This window comes from Drosophila navojoa, chromosome 5 (genome assembly GCF_054131105.1).
Source record: "Drosophila navojoa isolate 15081-1374.11 chromosome 5, UAZ_NAV_1.0, whole genome shotgun sequence".
Lineage (NCBI taxonomy): Eukaryota > Metazoa > Arthropoda > Insecta > Diptera > Drosophilidae > Drosophila > Drosophila navojoa.
The window spans coordinates 13,660,963-13,679,785 of NC_142893.1; the positions used below are offsets into that span (position 1 = coordinate 13,660,963).

The 18,823-nt window shown below is 45.6% G+C and overlaps 3 protein-coding genes and 1 long non-coding RNA gene across 6 annotated transcripts in view; 1 reads left to right on the forward strand and 3 right to left on the reverse strand.

Moving 5' to 3' along the window:
• The window catches only part of LOC149091059 (uncharacterized), a 55,112-nt gene extending 49,481 nt beyond the window's left edge, over window positions 1–5,631 (forward strand). Inside the window, exon 2 of the long non-coding RNA XR_016196995.1 lies at window positions 5,093–5,631. This is a non-coding gene — a long non-coding RNA (uncharacterized LOC149091059). The remainder of the gene's footprint in view (window positions 1–5,092) is intronic.
• sns (nephrin adhesion molecule sticks and stones) overlaps window positions 1–18,823 on the reverse strand; it is an 89,869-nt gene that overhangs the window by 21,989 nt on the left and 49,057 nt on the right. The window contains exons 8-18 of one of the 3 annotated variants that reach the window (XM_018103835.3): window positions 17,822–17,989; window positions 17,555–17,686; window positions 12,529–12,665; window positions 9,949–10,102; window positions 9,725–9,862; window positions 9,213–9,377; window positions 8,695–8,994; window positions 8,338–8,619; window positions 7,842–8,265; window positions 7,508–7,674; window positions 7,001–7,189 (exon numbers count right to left, since the gene is read on the reverse strand). In XM_018103835.3, coding sequence (XP_017959324.2) covers window positions 7,001–7,189; window positions 7,508–7,674; window positions 7,842–8,265; window positions 8,338–8,619; window positions 8,695–8,994; window positions 9,213–9,377; window positions 9,725–9,862; window positions 9,949–10,102; window positions 12,529–12,665; window positions 17,555–17,686; window positions 17,822–17,989 — 2,256 coding nt within the window. Of the gene's footprint in view, window positions 1–5,397; window positions 5,548–7,000; window positions 7,193–7,507; window positions 7,675–7,841; window positions 8,266–8,337; window positions 8,620–8,694; window positions 8,995–9,212; window positions 9,378–9,724; window positions 9,863–9,948; window positions 10,103–12,528; window positions 12,666–17,554; window positions 17,687–17,821; window positions 17,990–18,823 lie in introns of all 3 variants that reach the window. The other 2 variants (XM_018103836.3, XM_018103834.3) reach the window with 2 other exon arrangements.
• LOC149091060 (uncharacterized) lies at window positions 14,527–15,930 on the reverse strand. Its single transcript, XM_089261483.1, has one exon. The coding sequence runs from the start codon at window positions 15,927–15,929 to the stop codon at window positions 14,781–14,783; it is 1,149 nt and encodes a 382-aa protein (XP_089117609.1). The 5' UTR covers window position 15,930; the 3' UTR covers window positions 14,527–14,780.
• On the reverse strand, window positions 16,001–17,454 carry LOC108653401 (uncharacterized). The gene has a single exon (XM_018103862.3). The coding sequence runs from the start codon at window positions 17,353–17,355 to the stop codon at window positions 16,252–16,254; it is 1,104 nt and encodes a 367-aa protein (XP_017959351.1). The 5' UTR covers window positions 17,356–17,454; the 3' UTR covers window positions 16,001–16,251.

Below are 18,823 nucleotides of genomic sequence, written 5' to 3' on the forward strand. Positions count from 1 at the left end.
AGAGATTACAAATTTTGCACTTATGCCACGACAGACCGAAAAATCTGTACAGAAAGCGAACGTATTTTTTTTTCTGGTGTTTCTATAAAGATATATGTATATGTATATGTATATACATACATACACACACGAGCATGACACGGCTTAGACAGCTTTTGCGGTCGTCAGGTCAGTTAATGACGTGGCCGTTGACATGGACGTCTGCTTTGAAGGTTTTTCTCTTAATCTGCGGAGCTGCTGGTAGAGCAGGACCAAAAAAACAGAAAAAGAGAAAGAAGCGAGATGAAAATATAAGCGACAGTTATTCTTTGACTTCTCACAGTTATGTGGGCGTGTGTGTGTGTGTGTGTGTGTGAGTAAAGCTTCTGTTCGAAATCACAAGTGTTGAGCAAACTTATTGACAAACTGTGCAGTTGCCATACCCTATAATATATTGAGAGGGAGTGATAAGCTGAGGTCGCTGCAGTTGAGTGAGAGTGAGAGAAAATGGAGCGAAGTTAACAGAAATACATTAAATTGCAGATGTTTAACTGAGAGACTTTGTGACTTCTGAGACTGGTCTGGATTGCTTCTCTGTCTTCTTCTCCCGTCTGTCTTCTGTCATCTTTTCTTTCGACTCTTTTCTTTGGTTACCTCTCTTACCTTACCCTATTCTTCTGTCTTCTCTTCGAATTTCGTCCTCCTTTTTCCTGTCTCCTCTAGTCTAGTGTCGCCTGTCTCTTTCTGTCTCTTTCTATTCTTATTTGCTTTTCTTATATCTACTCCTATATTCCGCTCTTTTCCTATCGTACCTTCTTATTCGTATTTATTTCATTTTCTCCTCTACTTATTTCATTTCCTTTTGCTTGTTTATTTGTTTTATATTATCAGTTCATATAATTTCCTTTCAGTTCGCCTCTCTCTATTTAATTCCTTCTTTCCTTATATTATATTGTCCATTCTCTGTTCCTTCTTTATATTAAACTTGCTGACTTCTTGCAATCACCTCCCTTCTCTTCGATTCTTCTGTTTTGCTCTCCTTTTCATCCATCTTCCACTACAGCCTATGCCCTTTTACAGGGTATATATAGCTGTCGAGCTTGCTGCTTGCCACTTGGCGCAAATATTGCAAATAGCAAAATGTATTTAAGTCTCAGCGAAAAAGCTGTGGCATGTAGTATGTGGCAGATATCTGTGGCAAGCAGGAAACTTGGAAAGTTTTGGACAGCGGCGATGGCGCCGAATTGTTTGACAGCCTGTGCGCTTATCTCAACAGATGCGATGGCCCGTTCGCAGTCGGGGTCCATAGTCAATTGTTTAAAGAGTGTCAAAGTCAAGCGGTTTTTCGCTTTATATTGTGGAGGAGGAGGCGGCAACCCAAGAGAGCCGAGAGACGAGAATAGTAGAGAGTTCACGCTTATCGCCATTGGCAAACGCAACGTTGGCACAAAACTTTTCACTGGTGTCGCATACACTTTTCATCTCCTCTCCCGCTCTCTCTCTCTCTCGCTCTCTCAGCTGTCCATTTGTCATTGGTTTTTGGAATTTTCATCATTGACTATGCCGTTGCCAGTCTCAAATTAACGTAAGCCCATGCGAGTCTTGTAATTTCCACTCTGTGCAACTCTGTGGCCCAGGCTTTTGCCTTCTCTCTCGCTCTCTCTCGCTCTCTCTTCCTCTACGCACACTTCATAGCTAAAGCCCAGTCGAAAGCCAATAAACATTAGAAATGGCATTCTGCACAAAACTCATATGAGAATGATATATGAATGTGTATCTCTCTCTTTCTCTCCCTCTCTCTCTGTGTATGTGTGTGTGTGTGGCATTGCCAATGTCCACTGGAGTACAATGACCTAGCCGAACCGCCGACCAGCTGCCAACCGCAGACTTTTGGCATAGTTTATCGGGCAACAGCGAAATCTTCTTAGCTGGTATCTCCGTGCGGATGACTTCCTCTGGTGGCCATGGTCGGGAGTTTGGGTTTTTCGGGTTCATATTCTGGTTTGAGGCGGATGAATTTCTTTTCCCGTCATGCGGCATTTGGACACAAAAGCGCAAATGCACATTAAAAATGCATATCCAAGGGCCGAGCACAACAAACAAACAGCAGTCGAGCAGGAGTCGAGCGGGAGGCAAGCAGGAGTCGAGCAGGAGTCGAGCGGGAGGCAGTCAGGCAGGCAGTCCACAAGTCAAGTTTCGCTAGCGAAAACATTGAAATATGCAGAGTTATCTTCAGGCTAAAAGCTGTCCACTCTGCCCCACTCCTGCTCCTCCTCCTCCTCCTCCTAACCCGCCTGCTGCCGACCGCTGTCATCCTGGCCGACGCACCAGTTTCCCTGACAACTCCTTTATGGCCAAAAAAAAAGAGGAAGAAATAGAAGAAAAAATGCTTTTGGGCATTGTCAGTTATCGGCTTATGCAAGGCGGGCGAGGGCGGCGGGGTAGCCGAACATTGTCATAAAAATGTTGTTGGGGTAGACAGTTTTTATTTTTTACTTTACTTGAAAGCAGCAGCAGCAGGAGTAGCAGGAATAGCAGCAGCTTTCTGACTCGCTTAACAGTTCTTGTAACAAGCGGCTGTTAAGACTTGAAATATGAATTTCTTTTGTGCAGGGTATTCGGTGGGCGGGCGGCGCTGGCATCCATATGCAAGCGCGTCATTTGTTCAAACATAACTGTGCACTGGAAATAAGAGAGAAATTGCCAGTACTACTGGTAAGAGCTCAGCCTCAGCTTCAGCATCAGCTGCAGCCCAGTGAAGCCCAACTCTAGCCCAGCCCGGGCAACCCGTTTCCGTATCCGTATAATAAAGCAAGCTGAATTTCTAAGAAAAATATCTTATTTATGTCCTGCGGCTGTAGTTCATGCTCCGCTAGAGAGTGCCGCGCGCTCATAATGTCAAAAAATCTTGGCCTACATTTCACACAGACCGAATTCGAGGATGCAAACAAAGGATACAGCGCCAGATCCTGCTGAACGAGAGCTGGCGGCGCTTTTCCATTCTTCTCTTCTTTTCTTTTCCGTCTTTGGCCATTTCAAGGAGTTTCTACTTGCCTTAATCAAATTTGTAAATTGCAGAAAAATCATAATTATATTGCCAGAAATGTGGGTATCAAATATCAATGAGAGAGAGTTTTTCGAATTTGAATTCGTTTTAATTAATCAATTGAGTAAGCAGTTGGATTATTCCTGGAATCACTGTTGGGTATATTTTGTACATAGGGCTCAATCAATTAACAATCAGCCATGCAGCTTACTGTTATTGAATCTTCGGTACTTCAATTAGTATATAGTCTATAAATCGATCAATGTTTAGAATTTTTAAGAGTGGACTATTCCCTTTCCTTTTTTCCTTTTCATTAGCATCATAAATCATTCAATTAATTTTAAATAAACATCAATCAATTCTAGCTTCTGGATGAGGCTTTGATCATCAAATTTTATATATATTAAATATATTATTTATTAAATATTATTTTAGTAAATATCAATGGGAGTCTCTAGTATGCAGGGTTTTGCTGAAGCCTTCATCAATCAGTCAATCAGACAGTCAAAACTTTCTATAAGTCCTATATCCATTATTCATTAATGTTATTTATCATTTCTACTTTCAATTAATTAAGAATCTTACTGTGATTATCATCATTTAGTCAATCAGTTAATTAGCTAGTTAGCAATTTTCACACACACACACAGCTAGTCAAAGACTTGGCCAACTTTGTAAAAGAAGTCCTCTTCTCTGCCTTGGCTCTTTATATTCATATGCTGATAAACAAGGCGACCTATTAGACCGTCAAAAGTCAAAAGCTGGCGGGCAAAAAGTCAACACATAAGTCAAATGTTTGCCAAAAGTATATGTGAATACAACTGAAAGAGAGAGAGAGAGACAAAGAGAGAGAGAGAGAGTTAGAGAAGAGAGCACAAACTGTTGCGAAGGACATCTGGCAGTTGGAATGCCGCGTCTTAGGGGATGGCGCAGAAGGAGCTCACGTACAAATGCGTATGCATAATTCGGCTACGTTGCATTGGGACTTGAGTTTGATTGGGAAGATGCTCCTGCTGCTGCTGCTGCTGCTGTGAAACCACTAAATTTGGCTCAATGAAAAATAATTTGGTTAGCACGCCTGGCCAAACGTTCGGCTCCTGCTTTGGCCAACCAGAAATTTTTGCGGCGCTTTTGGCGAAATTGTGCGCCTCCCTCGGCTCAACACTTTCAGCACGTTCCGGCTTGGTTTGTCTTTGAGACCTGACTTGCCAAGAAATGTCTGCATTTCTCTCGACGCTCCATAGTCGATTGGGTCGATAGGTCGTTAGGTCTGTCTGTCTGTCTGTACGTCCGTTCGTTCGTTTGTCGGACTCTCTATTTGTCTGCGGGTCTGTCGGGAGTCATATTTATATTTCGTTCGCTTGGCCTGTTGAAATATAATTCCATATTAATAAACAATCTGCAGCTTTAGCTGCAAATTGAGCGGCAGGCAGCCAAGGCGACGCAGGACTTTCAACACGTGCTGCATGCTCTCTCTCTCTCTCTCTCTCTCTCGCTCACTCCAATGCCGGCGAATGGACTAGAGCAATCTGATTTCCGAAAGATTGTGCGTTCAGCTAAGAAAACGATGCACATTTGTCTTCGCCAACGGCCAAATGGGATGCGATGGGATGGACTGTGGGGTGTGGGCTGTGGGGGGCCAACTGGGGGTAATGGGGGCAACCGGACGAGCTGGCTGCCAACGTCGTTGTTCAATAAACAGTTGCACTTGGCATGGACCTCGGGGTCGTGCGCTCTCTGCTGGCTGCTGTCTGCTGTCTGCTGTCCGCTGCCAGGATGCATCATTATTTTCTGTCATCATTATATTCTTGTTGACTGCTCAGAGCGGTTTGTTTTTCGCTTTCCTTATTTTCTTTTTGCTGCCCTTTGACTTGACTTGGCTTGGTTGGCTTCATCCTCTGGCCACGCTCGAGCTTTGGTTTTCTCGCGGAAATTACAAGAAGCGCATATACGATATCCCGACCTATTTATACGCTGGCCACCTTTGACTATCTAACTAACTATCTATCGCTATCTCGCTCCCTCTCTCTCTCTATCTCTCTCTCTCTATAGATATCATCTATGTAGATGCAGGAAATTGTTTAGTGAGCATCATAAAGTGAACAGGCCACGTTCATGTTGCACTGGGAGCAGCGGATGTTGCACAACGCGTTCGCTTCCTCTGGTGTCACGGAAGTGGCTGCTGGATGCCGTCACACTTCCACTTAAAACTCGAAAGATGAGCAGCCAAAGAGATGGCTTTTCATGAATTCAAAGAGTTGCATTTACATTGGCAAGGCTCTCAAGTAAATAAATAAATGTAAAGTATAACAGAATAAAATTCCAAATAAATATAAATCGTAATGCAAACATGCTGCAACATGTCAACGAACCTTTTTTGCGCCGATGATGCACAAAGAACCAGGCAACGAGCGCCGCATTGACCAACAGGAATCCGAATGCCGCCAGAGAGATGGCGATTATGAGCAGGTTCGGCGTATTGCTGGAGTCCTCCGTTAACTCGGCTGGCATCATTTCAATTCCTGCTCCATGAAAATGTCGCGACAGCAAGTCAAAATAAACCAAAGCCAGCCAAACGAAACCATGAAAACATAAACACAGAAGAAGAAATCATAATAAATAATAATAACAGAAAACATGCTTGTAAAAATAAAACAATAAATAGATTCGAAATAAACAAAAAAAAAAAAAAAAAAAAACAAAATGAAATGAGAAATTGTAATAAAAATGACGCAGCAAATGGGGTGGTGCGAGTGATGCGAGTGGGTCGGCTGTGTGGTTGCGCTCTACTTCTAGGCCAGAGCCGCCTGTTACTCTGGGCACGGTTAAGGAACCCATGCAAAAGTGACGCAAATCACGTAGCCATGGAGTCACAATGGCGCGCACGCGGAAACGCAGTCCCAACATGTGACGGGGCCAAATGAAATTAGCGCCGTCCGACGCTGACCGCAACGGCACGTAGAAACGCCAACCGTAGAGCAGCACGGGCACCGGCACGGGTAGGGCACCGGCACCGGCACAGCGAAACTGTATTCAGTTCAAAAATGGAAATTAAATTATAGTCATCTGCGAGTTACTGCCACAACTATCGAGTACTCTGCTCGATTCAATTTCAATTTCAATTTTTGCATGGCCGAAAGGGATTTTCAAGAATTTATTGATCAATCTAGAAAGGCCTCTACTTGATTGGGCTTATTGAATTGGCCAAGCGATTGATCGGCTTAAAGATTAATGATTAACAACATTTCCAGCACATCTCCATCTATATTTCAGGTATATATTGAACTGGATCTTCAGCATTTGCGTTGATTGTCAATCAATCAATCAGTCAAACACTCAGAGAGCTGGGCAACTTTATGAAAACATAAGGATTTTGGTATTTCATGGAAATAAAGATCCATTTAGGGGTACTAAGCTAATCCTTAAGCTCATAAATTTGATTGTCAATCAACGAATTAGGCTGTGAAATGTTTAAGAAGTCGAATTCTGCTTTTCTCGCTGCTCATTCAATCAGACAATCAATCAAATATTTCCACAATTTTCATTCATATACTTTAAAAAAGCTGCAAAATGTATAATTTTCAGTTATCTAGCTCTTATTATTAAATATATATATATTGTATATCAATCAATCAAACACTTAATCAATCATTCAGTCAGTTTTTCAACCATCTAGAATCTGCTATTATTTTCGTTATCTAGCTATCAACGTTAAAGCCCTCAATTTAGCAGCTTTAACTAATAAGCTAATGCGCGTACACTGTCAGTACATCAATCAATCAATCCATCAATTAGTCAGCTGCATTAAACAAAAAACGTATTCACTCTAAAGCAATTAAATTACTTGGCTCACACGATTAAAACTTGTGTGCAGCTGCTTGTCAATCACTCAGTCTGTCAATCATAAAATCAATTTCATATATAAAAGCAACAACAACAGCAAGAATAGCCCAGTTATTGATGTTGCTGATGTACCTCGCTTCAGACGCTTCTCGTTGCGCTTGTGGAGACAACAGCCGATGACAAACACGTTGAGCAACACCACCGTAATGCCCGCTGCGACGCCAACGAGCAGCATGCCCGATGTGCCACCCAGCGGTGTCTGACTGGTGGTTGGCGGTCCGCCGCCCAGCGACGAAGCCGGCTGTGAGGGTGGCGGCGCTTCTGCTGGTGGTGTTAGTGGTGGTGGTGGTGCGCGTATCCAATGTATATTCATGTTGTCGTTGTCACCATAATACGATTCCAATTAAGCGCAGCGTTGTGGGAAAGAGAGATCATTGATTGAGTGAAGAAAACACAACGATAGGTGGCGCGGGGGGATGGGGTGGGCGGGAATCAATAGAGGAAATAGACCTAGCCACACTCTGTGCTCAGTGCATTGTCGGGCGAGCATAAATGCCAAAGGGCGGTGCACGCATAAATCAATCAATCAGTGGACAAACGCGAGGAGCCTCGACTGGAGTGGAATAGCTTAGGGCTTACCTTTGGTCTGGGCACGCGTCAAATCCGGCAGGTAGGAGCTCTGGCCCAAATCGTTCCATGCCATCACCGAGAACAGATACAGCGTATTCATGCGCAGTCCGCCGATGGTCAGCTTGTGGCTGTTGGGCAGTCCGTCAATATATTTATACTGCTCGCGGTCTGCCATGCTGCAAGCGAGAGAAAGAGACAGAGAGTGAGAGATGCGTAGCCAACGCATGAGGGACAATTTCATTAGTGCACGTGACATTCGCAGTAATTGCAATGGAATGCACTTCAAGCACACGACATGCAGGAGTGGCAGGAGTGGGGGAGGAGTAGCAGGAGATGTACATACCGATAGCGCACACGGTAGGAGGCCTTCAGGCCACCATCGAAGCCTGGCGTCCAGGCCACGGTGACCGTGTCGTGGGTCACATTCAGTATATTGAGGCTGAGCGGCGGCTCCGGCGGGGAGGTAATGTCCAGACGCACCGTCTCGACATCCTCGCCCAGCTCGTTGCGCGCCACACACTCGTAGGCGCCGTAGTCGGCGGGCGCCACCTTCTCGACAATCAGCGAGGACTCGTAGGTGAGCGAGTCGATTTTGCGCTCTTCCAGCTCATACTTGAACGTATGATTGATGGGCAGATCCTTGCCGTCCTGGCGCCAAATGAACTGCGGCTTGGGCGACGCCTGCGCCCGGCAGGGCAAACGCCCCCGTTCGCCCGTACCGCTCGCGGCACGCAGCAGCGTCGGCGACTTGGCGATCTCGGGCGCAACTGCAACGAGGGAGCTCAGCATTGCAAGGGATACGAAAAAAAAAAAACTATTTCACTTTGATTCCCACTCACATTTGACTATCAGCAGCACGTCCCGATTGGTCGGATTGGCCACATGATTGTCGGCCACGCAGCGAAAGTTGCCCACATCCTCGCGCTGGGCGTTCTTGATGTGCAGATAGGCGGTGCCATTGGTGAACGTAGTCGTGGTCTTTGCCTTCATGTCGTAGCCCACGCGCTCCCACTTCACGTGCTCCTCGGCGAGCGGCTTGCCCTCAACGCTGCAGGACAGCATGGCATCCTCGCCGGGATTCACAATAATGTTCTCCGAGACGGACTTGATGGTGGTGCCGTCTGTAGTTGGAGTAGAGAGAGAGGGAGAGTAGTTTAAGCATTTTCTAGTCCAGCCAGTTGGATTAGGTCACTTACATTCCACCACGACTGTGATGTTGATGCTCGCCTTGCCCTGCGAATTGCTCGCCGTGCAGGTGTAGATGCCCGAGTCCTCCCGGTGCAGCTTTGTGAAGTTGAGCACAGCGCCATCGGCAAAGATGCGATGCTCGCCGGCCGGCACGCTGCCGCTGGTGTCCTGCGGTATGGGCGTGCCGTTCTTAGTCCAGGTGTAGCTAATTAGCGCCGGATTCGCGTTCGCCTGCAGCGGCACCTGCAGCGACTCGCCCTCCAGACCCACTGAAGTGGACGACGGCGGTGGCACAAACTTGGGTGGATCTACGTGTGTGTGTGTGTGTGTGTGTGTGTGTGCATCCATTTGAATTACAATTTCGATTTCATTTACATTTCCATTTCCATTTCCATGTCCATGTCCATAGAGTGGGAGCAGATATTTAATTGAGAATTACAGTTAGCAGAATTTAGTTGGACTTTGGCATTCAGACAGCGTCTAATTGCTCAATTAGTGCATTGAGATGAGCTGGATTCGTACTTACATAGGACATTCAGGCTGATGGCCTCGTGGACGCTGCGCTGCAGTGCCTCGTTGGCGCTTTGGCAAGTGTAGACCACACCGTTCATTTCCTGGGTGATGTTTAGCCTGAACTCGAGCGTTGAGACTGTGCCGCCCCAGAGACCTGGTTTGGACGTGTTATTAATGCCTGCAGAAGCAAAACCAGCAGCAGCAGCAGGAGCAGGAGCAGGAGCAGAAGCAGGAGCCAATGAAAGAGACAAAATGGGCGTGATTTTATTTTAGAGACTGAGCTGACTGGACGCAGAGCTGGACTGGGCTGGGCTGGGCTGGATGGGGCTTGGCTGGGGCTTGGCTGGCTGGCAACCAGACCGGATGTTGTCGTGGAAACGCCTTTAAAAAATGCATCAGCATCAGCTTGGGTAGCCAGGCGCTTGCCCATTTTGACAACGGCGCCGCCAAGTCCATGCCATGCCCTGCCTTCGCCTGGCGGCTGGGCAAACTTCCAAAATGTGCGCTGCTGCTCATGGTACGTACCTTCAATGGATATGCCATCCTTCCACCAGGACAGCTTTGCCGGCGGATTGCTTGAGCTGGAGTCACAAATGATGGTCGCCTCCATGCCAGGTTTCAGCTCTTCCGGTTCAATGCGTATTTTTACCGTCTCTGGCGCAACTGTAAGCACAGCCAGCGTATAATAATAGCGTGAGCTCGGTGTCTTGGGGCAAACAACAACAACAACAACAACTACTACTACTTACAGTGCACACTCAGTGTGGTGGACTCAAAGAGCGGTATCTCGGTGGCACTGTTCGAGGCCTCGCAACGGTATTGCGCCTGGTTGTCGGTGACGTTGGCCAAAATAGTTATTTCGGCCGAAACTGATTTGTCGGCGGCACGAATTATGGAGTTGATCTGCAAACGCAAATGGCAAAAGGCATAAAATATATGCCAGATTCGATGTAAATGAATAAGAGTAAATATATTAGAGCAGAAATGTGAAGAAGCTAACTTTGATATGCCTTTGCATTTATATGTCAACTAACTTTTTCTTAACTAAAATATATAAGACTATCCCAGCTATGTCAATCATAAAGAATTTATATATATATATATATTTTATATATATATATTTTTTTTTAAATACATCATTTTATATATATTTTAGAAATATGTTTTTATATATAATTTTGCGAAGAATATATTTTTTGCAAGACTAGATATTTAAAAAAATTATTATTTTGTATAATATTTTAGAAGAATATATTTTTTTATATATATATATTTTTTTAATGTGTCTCTGTGTGTTTTTTACATGAGCATATTTTTTTTTTTTACATATATTCTGCAAAATTTTTTTTTTATATTTGTAAAAAAAATATATATTTATACATATATTTATATAAAAAATATATATATACGACAAACATAAACAACATATATTTATAATTTCAGTTTTAAATTGATATCTCTCTTCGCTCCTTCTTATATAAACCAATTTGGATTATTGTGTACATCCTTGTTTGTTCGCTGCAAACTACTTTCGCCTATGGCTCTATATACATACGTACATATATAGGATATATACGCATACTAAGAGCTAAAAGCAGCTCACGAAGTGTGTTAAAAACAAAACAACTCGAGGCCATGTGCTGCATATGCAAAGAGGGTGACACAGACAGACAGACAGAAGGACAGAGAGACAGACAGGCGTATAGCTGGAGGAGCAGCTGGCAGGCGCAGTGCTAAGAGCTGCGAGCATAAAACACAGCGCATTTTAATTTTGTTGATAAAATATCATTTAATCTGCGCGCACACAGATGAGCAGCCGCACCGGGCACCGCAGGCGGCGCCTTACGGCTGAGATAGATGGCAAGCAAACCGCAATGGTGATAAAGATGGCAAAAGAGACCGAGAGAGCGAGAGAGTGGGAGAGAGAGGGAGAGTGGGAGAGCAGTTGCTTGTTTCCGTTGCTGTGACAGCCAGCCAGCAGCAGTCGACGGTGGCTAGTTGCCTTTTTGTTGCATATCAAGTTTACAGCTGAAGGAAGTCACCACCCAACGCCCGCTGCCCACCGCCCACCGTCCAGAGCCCGACAGCGCCCATAAGTATGCAACAGCAGCTCGACAGCTGGCGCATTTGCGGCCACTTCCGCTGCAGCCAAACGCAGCTAAAGATTTAATTTTGGAGCTTAGCCCAGGCAACGACAATTGCTCGATAGCAGCAGCAGCATCAACAGCAGCAACAGCAACAGCAACAGCAACAGCAACAGCAACAGCAACAGCAGCAGCAGCAGCAGCAGCAGCATCATCAACATCAGTTATGCAAAGGTGCTAAAGGATATGCACGGCTCGCTGACATTAAAGTAGCTGCAGATAAAATGCCATTTTCAACTCTAGCTCCAGCTGCAGCTCCATCTCCAGCTGCAGCTCCAACTCCAACTCCAACTCCAGCTCCAGCTGCGCTTTCAGCCTTATTAGCACTTTCAGCCCATAAACCGGAAGCGGAAATGGTCAACAATAGCGCCATTATTGTTTGGCGCATGTTTGTTGTTCGTCTGCTGTTGATAGCATAACGACTCCAACTGGGTGTGTGTGTGTGTCTGTGTGTGTTTACATTTTCTATCTCTATTGTGTGTGCTGTGCTGCATATGCAAAATATGCTTGAGTTTTACTGACTTTGCAATGCTCGTTCGTGTGCAATTCTTTTGCATATGATTTTCTTTTGATTTAATTATTTGTATATTTATTAATTTTATTAAATATTAATTTTATTTTTACTTATTTTTTTTATTCAATTTTGTTTATTATTTTTTAGTTTTGTTTAATTTATTCAATTTATTTATTGTTTTTTTTTATGTCTTTTATTTATAATTATTATTTTTTATTTATTTAATTTTATTTATCTTAAATTATTTGTCTATTTGTTTATCTTTTATAAAATAATTTTATTTTTATTTATTCATTTATTTATTTTTATTTTTTATTTCTTATATATTTTTTATTTACGTATTTAATTATTAATAAACTTATTTTATATTTATGAATGTAACTGTTTATTTATTTAAGTATTTATTTTATAATCTTTTTGTTTATTTTTATTCTTTTTGTATTTATTTTTTAGCTCTTTCATTAGAAATTCAATTCCAAAAATGATCTATTAAAATATATAAATATATTGTCCATGTCAACTCCCTCAAGTCTAGTCAACTCAACGTCTCATTAGCCACAAAATGCATTCACATTGCAGAAATGAAACCAATATACTCTCATTTCACTTCACCCTTACCCGTATTTATATATATATAAAGTAAAAAACCAAGTAGAAATAGAAAAACTCACCCGTTTGTCGTTTTTGTACCACGTTAACGTTGCCAACGGATTGCCGCCCGATGAGACACAGAGGAGTTTTTGCACCGACCCGGCTGGTATAATTTGTCCTTCCATATAGCCCGAAATTAATGGCGGAGAGGGCGGATCTGCAAGGAAGAGCAAAAAAAATTAAATAGATAGAGAGGCGAAAAAACGTCAGCATAGCGAAAAGGACAAAGAAAAACAACAAATGTTGGCCAACACACATACACACACAGCGAGAAAAACGAAACTTGGCCAGCAAATTATGGCCTACTAAAAGAGGAATCCGTAGCCAAGGACCAACCGCTGAGCAGGGCAGGGGCGGAAGGGCCCAAACAATAAAAATTAAAATTATTTAATTTGCCGCGCATAAAGTACAAGCATCTCGAGGGCCCAGAGCATATATAGTAGAAATATATATATAATATATATTCACATAAGGCACAAAACGGCCTTGAATTTGCCTAAAATCCCAAACAGCTGGCGGGCCAGAGAAAGGGGAGCAATTCTATGCCCCCAGCGCTGGCAGCTGCAGCCTGTCAGCGAGAGATAAAGAGAGGCAAAGGGGGAGACAGAGAGAGAGAGAGAGAGTGGCCCCAGCCCTGGGGTATGGGTAATAAATGTAAATCTCACAGTCGGGTTGCGACTCCGCCCCCGCTGTTTGTGAATGCTGGTCAGAAAAATTAATTAGCGCTGCAGGAGTGCTGCACATAAAGGACGCGTGGACAACAACAACAACAACAACAACAATAACAACAACATAAGTCAGCCAGCAGCCCAGCAGGGCCTTCAAGTGGTCGCTGGCTTTGTTTACCAGTTGCTGCCGCTGGCCAGCCAAGCTGGCTAAGTCAAATACTGAAACTAGAAATTGGCCAGAGAATGGCGCAATTATTAATAAGCCTTGTGTAGTGGGCCTTGTAACCAAAACTTGGTTTGCCATCTTGTTAAGCAGAAGTGAGAACTGTCAGAGGTCTCTTTCTCCCTCTCTCCCTCTCTCTCTCTCTCTCTCTCTCCCTCTCTGTTTGACTTGTACTCGTGTTTTGCGCTTTTTCCTCACTCTGTCCGCTTATAATTGAGGCAAATGAAGAGTGACGTCGAACATGGCATAATGGAGTTTAAGACACCTCCGTCTGTAGCGTGGCAAATAGAGATGAGCATGAGGCAGCAGCAACAACAGCAACAGCAGCAACTAGTTTAGTTAACAAATTGACAGGCGTTGACGCTCTGCTGCCAACTGATTGGAACTCAAACTCTGAGTGATGCTAATGACAGCTCGCTCCAATGCTGCCAAACAACCTGCAGAGCAAGTTTATCCCTTTAGAAAGTAGGGAGGAAATGGGATCGATTGTGAGCGTAAGACAGATAAAAATCATTTTGCCTATGAATTCCTAATTCAAATAATTATGCCGGCAATAAAATATTCAGTAAACAAGAAGCTGAATATTGTGAAATGAGCTGAAGCCAGTAGACCTATTATCAGATTAAGTAAAACTCTTTGACAGCTTTGAGCTTTTTGAGTGGCAGGCCAAAGCAAGCTAGCTGGATGTGTTACTCATAACGGAATATTTTACTATGAGGCATATTTATTGATTCTACGGAATTGCTCTCTCTACTCTATTGTCTGTCTTACTGTCTTAGCTTACCTCTATTTCTGCCCGTCTTACACTCTCTATTGTGCTCTTTAATGAAGTTATCTATCAATCATTATATTTTTGTATTCTTTCTACTGAAAAACTTTCCTAAAGTCCTGCCTGTCCTTGACTACTTGGGCGCCTAACATCCTTGTCATCTTACATTCGTCCATATAAAGTACTCTATTCATACTTCATATTCTCCAATAGACAATGGAATCAATATTCCACATAACTCTCCATCTTTGCCTAACCAAACTTTAACATACATTAATCTTTTATAATCTACTAAAAAACTTTCTTCTAAATGCTAGGATTGAGTCTACTTAATATACCCCTCACTATAGATTCCCAATAGTTTACTTCAAATTTATTGAAATTGTGCTCTGAATAGTCTGATCTGGTTTTGGAATTTTGAATACGGCCAAAATATTATTAGTAATAATAATAATCATAAAAAAAAGATATAAAGGTCCTCATACGGATAATTTCGCAAATCGCTCATACGTCACTCTGAAATTTGCTTATTGATCTAACTGACATGTCTAAAAAACTAAACACGAATCGCATATTACTTGATCACTGGAAATTTGGTACATTTACATGAATTTAGAGCAAGCCGCAGCTTGTGAAGACAATGCTGCGGTTGAGCTTGCCGTTCTTGGTGCCGTAGCACTGGAGGCTATCGAGTATCTTGCTGCCCTGGATGATCTGGCCAAAGCCGATGCGACTGCCATTGGCAACGCTGAGGGGCTTGAACGACATGGAGAATGAGACATTTTTGGGAAATCCTTGTAGATATTCTTTGCTAAAGGAGAGGACATAGGCGGAGGCGCCATGATCAATGATCTTGCCGTCGTACTCCAGGGACTGGCTCAGGTCTGAGTTGCCATGCTCCAACAGATCCACATCCATCCAGAGATTGGGAAACAGTCGCTTGATGACGATCTTTTGGTGCATGTTGCAAATGCAGGCGCGCACCAACTGGAGCACTACGACGGGCGCCGCCTCCGTGTACAGCTGGACAACGATGCGACCCAGCGGACGTGAGCCCTTGAGAAAGATGTCCAAATAGATGGTGGGACGCAGCAGATTCCAGCGCTCCTTGTCCGTCTTGGGCATCGTAATGTTATAGCCCTTGTATTTGGCCAGGCCGGTCTGTGGCATATGAAACGGTGGTACGCGCGCCTTATGCCTCCTCTTGACCAGGCTGCTCTTCTTCTCGATGCCCGTGTCGAGTCCGCTTACCACGTCCTTGATCCGTTTACCAATATCGCGATTTTCCAAATCGAGGCGATCGAGTTGCTTCAGCGTGTACGGCAGCGAGGACATCGTGTAGACCCGGTCATAGCGGAAGGGAATGATGTCGCCGTGGGTGCGCATCGTCTTGGACAGCTCGACAAGCATCTGGATGTTCTTTCTGGTGCGCTCCATGAACTGCATTGCGATCTGGCGCAACGTGATCACTCCGGTCACCCGGATCGCCTGGAAGCCGGGCGGCCGCGTATCCAGTTCGCTCGTCATGCCCAGCACCCGTTCCCGATGCTCGCGCCAGGCGGCCATGTGGCCAGCGTTGTGCATCTTCACCTTGGGCTTCTTCTGCTTCTCCAGCAGAGTTTTCGACTTGGGCTTTGGCTTTGGCTTCGGCTTCGGCTTGGCCTCCGGCTTTGGAGCCGTTTCGGCCGTTTGCATCGCATTGAACTCTGCCGATCCCATCGAGGTGATCGACTGGCAGCCTGGAAACTTGTACAGAGACATCGATAGGCCGTTTGAATGCCAACGGGTTATTTCTTATCTTATCAATAACGGTAAAAGAATGTTACTATAAATTTGTTAGCTAAATAATTTTTTTTATTGTTATGTATCCCTCCCTATGACCCAATATGGTTAGCTTTTAAAACTCGACTGACATTAAAACAGACACAGGCTAAAACGACAAAAATTTGACATCTGATACGTGCTGCTAGGATTACCCTGTTCAATTTGTTTGAATACATGAAAATTTGGCTGGAACTACAACTGGAACTCTGTCTGGGAACTGTCTGGACATCTGTGGAATCTGGGAGTCTGATGGGGCGGCTCAGAGTACGCCGCAGTCGGTGAAGCTGAGGGCACGGCTGAGCGTGCCATTCTTGTTGCCATAGCTCTGCAGGCACTCGAAGATCTTGCTGCCCTTGACGACACGGCCGAAGCCCACCCTGGAGCCGTTCACCACATGCAGCGGCTTGAACGAAATGGAGAAGGGAATGCTGTCGCCGAAGCCGGCCAGATGGCTCTTGCTGAACGAGAGCACATAGCCGCCGGAGCCATGATCGATGATCTTGCCATCGTACTCCAGGGGGCTGTTCAGGGCGCTGTTGTTCTCGGTGGGCAGCTCGACGTCCAGCCAGAGGTTGGGAAAGAGGCGCTTGATCTGAAACTTGCTGTGCATGTTGCACATGCAGGCGCGCACCAGCTGGAGCACCACCACGGGCGCCGCCTCCGTGTAGAGCTGGACAACGATGCGGCCCAGTGGACGGGCGTCCTTTAGATACATGTCGAAGTAGATGCGCGGACGGAAGAGCTGCCAGCGCTCCTTGTCCGTGGAGGGCAGCTTGATGTTGTACGGCTTGTACTTGGCCATCGCGCGATCGGGCATGACAAAGGGCTTCGAGTCCCGCTTTTTGACGGCCCCATCAGCCTTGAGGCCCGAGTCGATCTCACTGCCGATGCTCAGCAGACGCTTGCCCATTTCGTAGTTGTCCTGCTCCAGCTGCTCCAGATCGCTGATCGTCGCCGGCACCGCGGACATCACGTAGGGCGCATCGAGCCGAAACGGATGGATGGCGCCGTGGGTGCGCATCGTCTGGGAGATGTTGAGCAGCATGTGAATGTTCTCCTTGGTGCGTCTCATGAACTGTTCCGCCTCCTCGCGCAGCGCATTCACACGCGTCTGGCGCACCGCCTGAGTGGCTGGCGGGGATTGATCAATTTCGCTGACGATGTTCATCAGGCGTTCCCGATGCTCGCGCCACATGGCGTAGCGCGCCAGCTCCTGCACGCCCATTGGCCTGCTGGGCGTGTCTTTTCTCAACTTCTTCTTCTTCTTGTAGCCGACGGATTTGCTCTGCTGCACATCCGGGCCGTTCTCGGCTGGCTCCTCGAGCGAAAACTCTGACAGGCATTTCGGCAGACGAGAAACCATCTTCAACCGATGAGCGCAACAAAATTCAACAAATTTAACTGAAACCGAATACCCCAACCTTAACGTAAGCGTGTCAATAACAAATTGAGCCGAGTTGAGGGAAAAGGCGTGACATGCGCTGAACGAACGACAGTTAAAGCGAAGTGGCTCACAAATTGATGTAGGGTATATCGACAGTCGACTACAGCTTAATACTCACACAGAACATTAATCGTATGCGTGGAGACCACATTCTCGGTGAGCTGCATATTGAGGCCGTGGCAGATGACCACCAGGGAGCGCTTGTTGGGCTCCACAATGGTGGTGATGTTCGAGCTGGTGGTCCAGCCGCCTGCAATGAATGGCAATCGTTAGATAATTAGCTTCTCTCTCTCGCTCTCTCTCTCTCTCTCTCTCTCTCTCTCTCTCTCTCTCTCTCTCTCTCTCTCTCTCTCTAAGCGAGCTCAATCAGCGGAGTTCAACTCACCCTCTGGGCTGATGGTCGTCTTGGAGGTGGCATTGCGTATCTGCCGTCCGCCCACCATCCATTTGATCTCGGCGGGCGGATTCGATGGCGCTGTCGCGCACATCAGCGGCACCACATCGCCGACGCGCGCCTCCGTCGGTCCAGTCACAGTGACTTGCGAAGGTGCGACTGTATGTGAAAGAAATATGTATGGATTATAGATAGGAGCAGTTTCTACATGTGTGTGTGTGTGTGTGTGTGTGAAGGGAGCAGCAGTAATTTTGCAAGGCATTAATATTTAATAAGCCTGCGTCAGTGCCTCACTTGTGGCATGCCACACGGCTTATATACACGTGCAGGGTGCGGCAGGGAGGGGGCAAGTGTGAGTGAGACGGCGTATCGCTGCTGCCTAGATGCCTGAACGCAAATGATGACTGAGTGACTGAGTGACAGGCGACCGAGGCGCTGCCTTGGCGAGCTATTACCTAATGCCAGTAACGAGAGTGGCAGGAGCTGAAGCTGAAGCAGGAGTCGAAGCTGAAGCTGAAGCTGAAGCTGCAGCTGGCTGCTACTCCTCTTGATGGATAAGTGCAGGCAGCAGCAGCAGGCAGCAGGCAGCAGCAGCAGCTGTGCATATATTACGCATACGCCCCGCTGGACCAATTCGCCAACGGGAGCAGAGTGAGGGATGGAATGAAAAAAAGAGGCAAGAGAAAACTTCGGCTCGATATGTTTCGCATATAAATAAACATTATGAATTCTTAACTTCTCGCATCTTTTGCCATACATCTTCATTCCGAGCACACATGAGACGCTGCAGCAGCAGCAGGAGCAGGAGCAGGAGCGGGGCACGGGATACGGCATACGGCGTGCGATGGGTCAGGAATTTCTATGTGTATGCCAGCTACGTCTTCATTTTTGTGCCACATTTCGTTATACATAAATAATGCGAGCAGCGAGCGCAGCTGAAGTCAAAATATTTAAGTGTATGTATGTGTGAGTGTGTGTGTGTGTGGGCTAGTT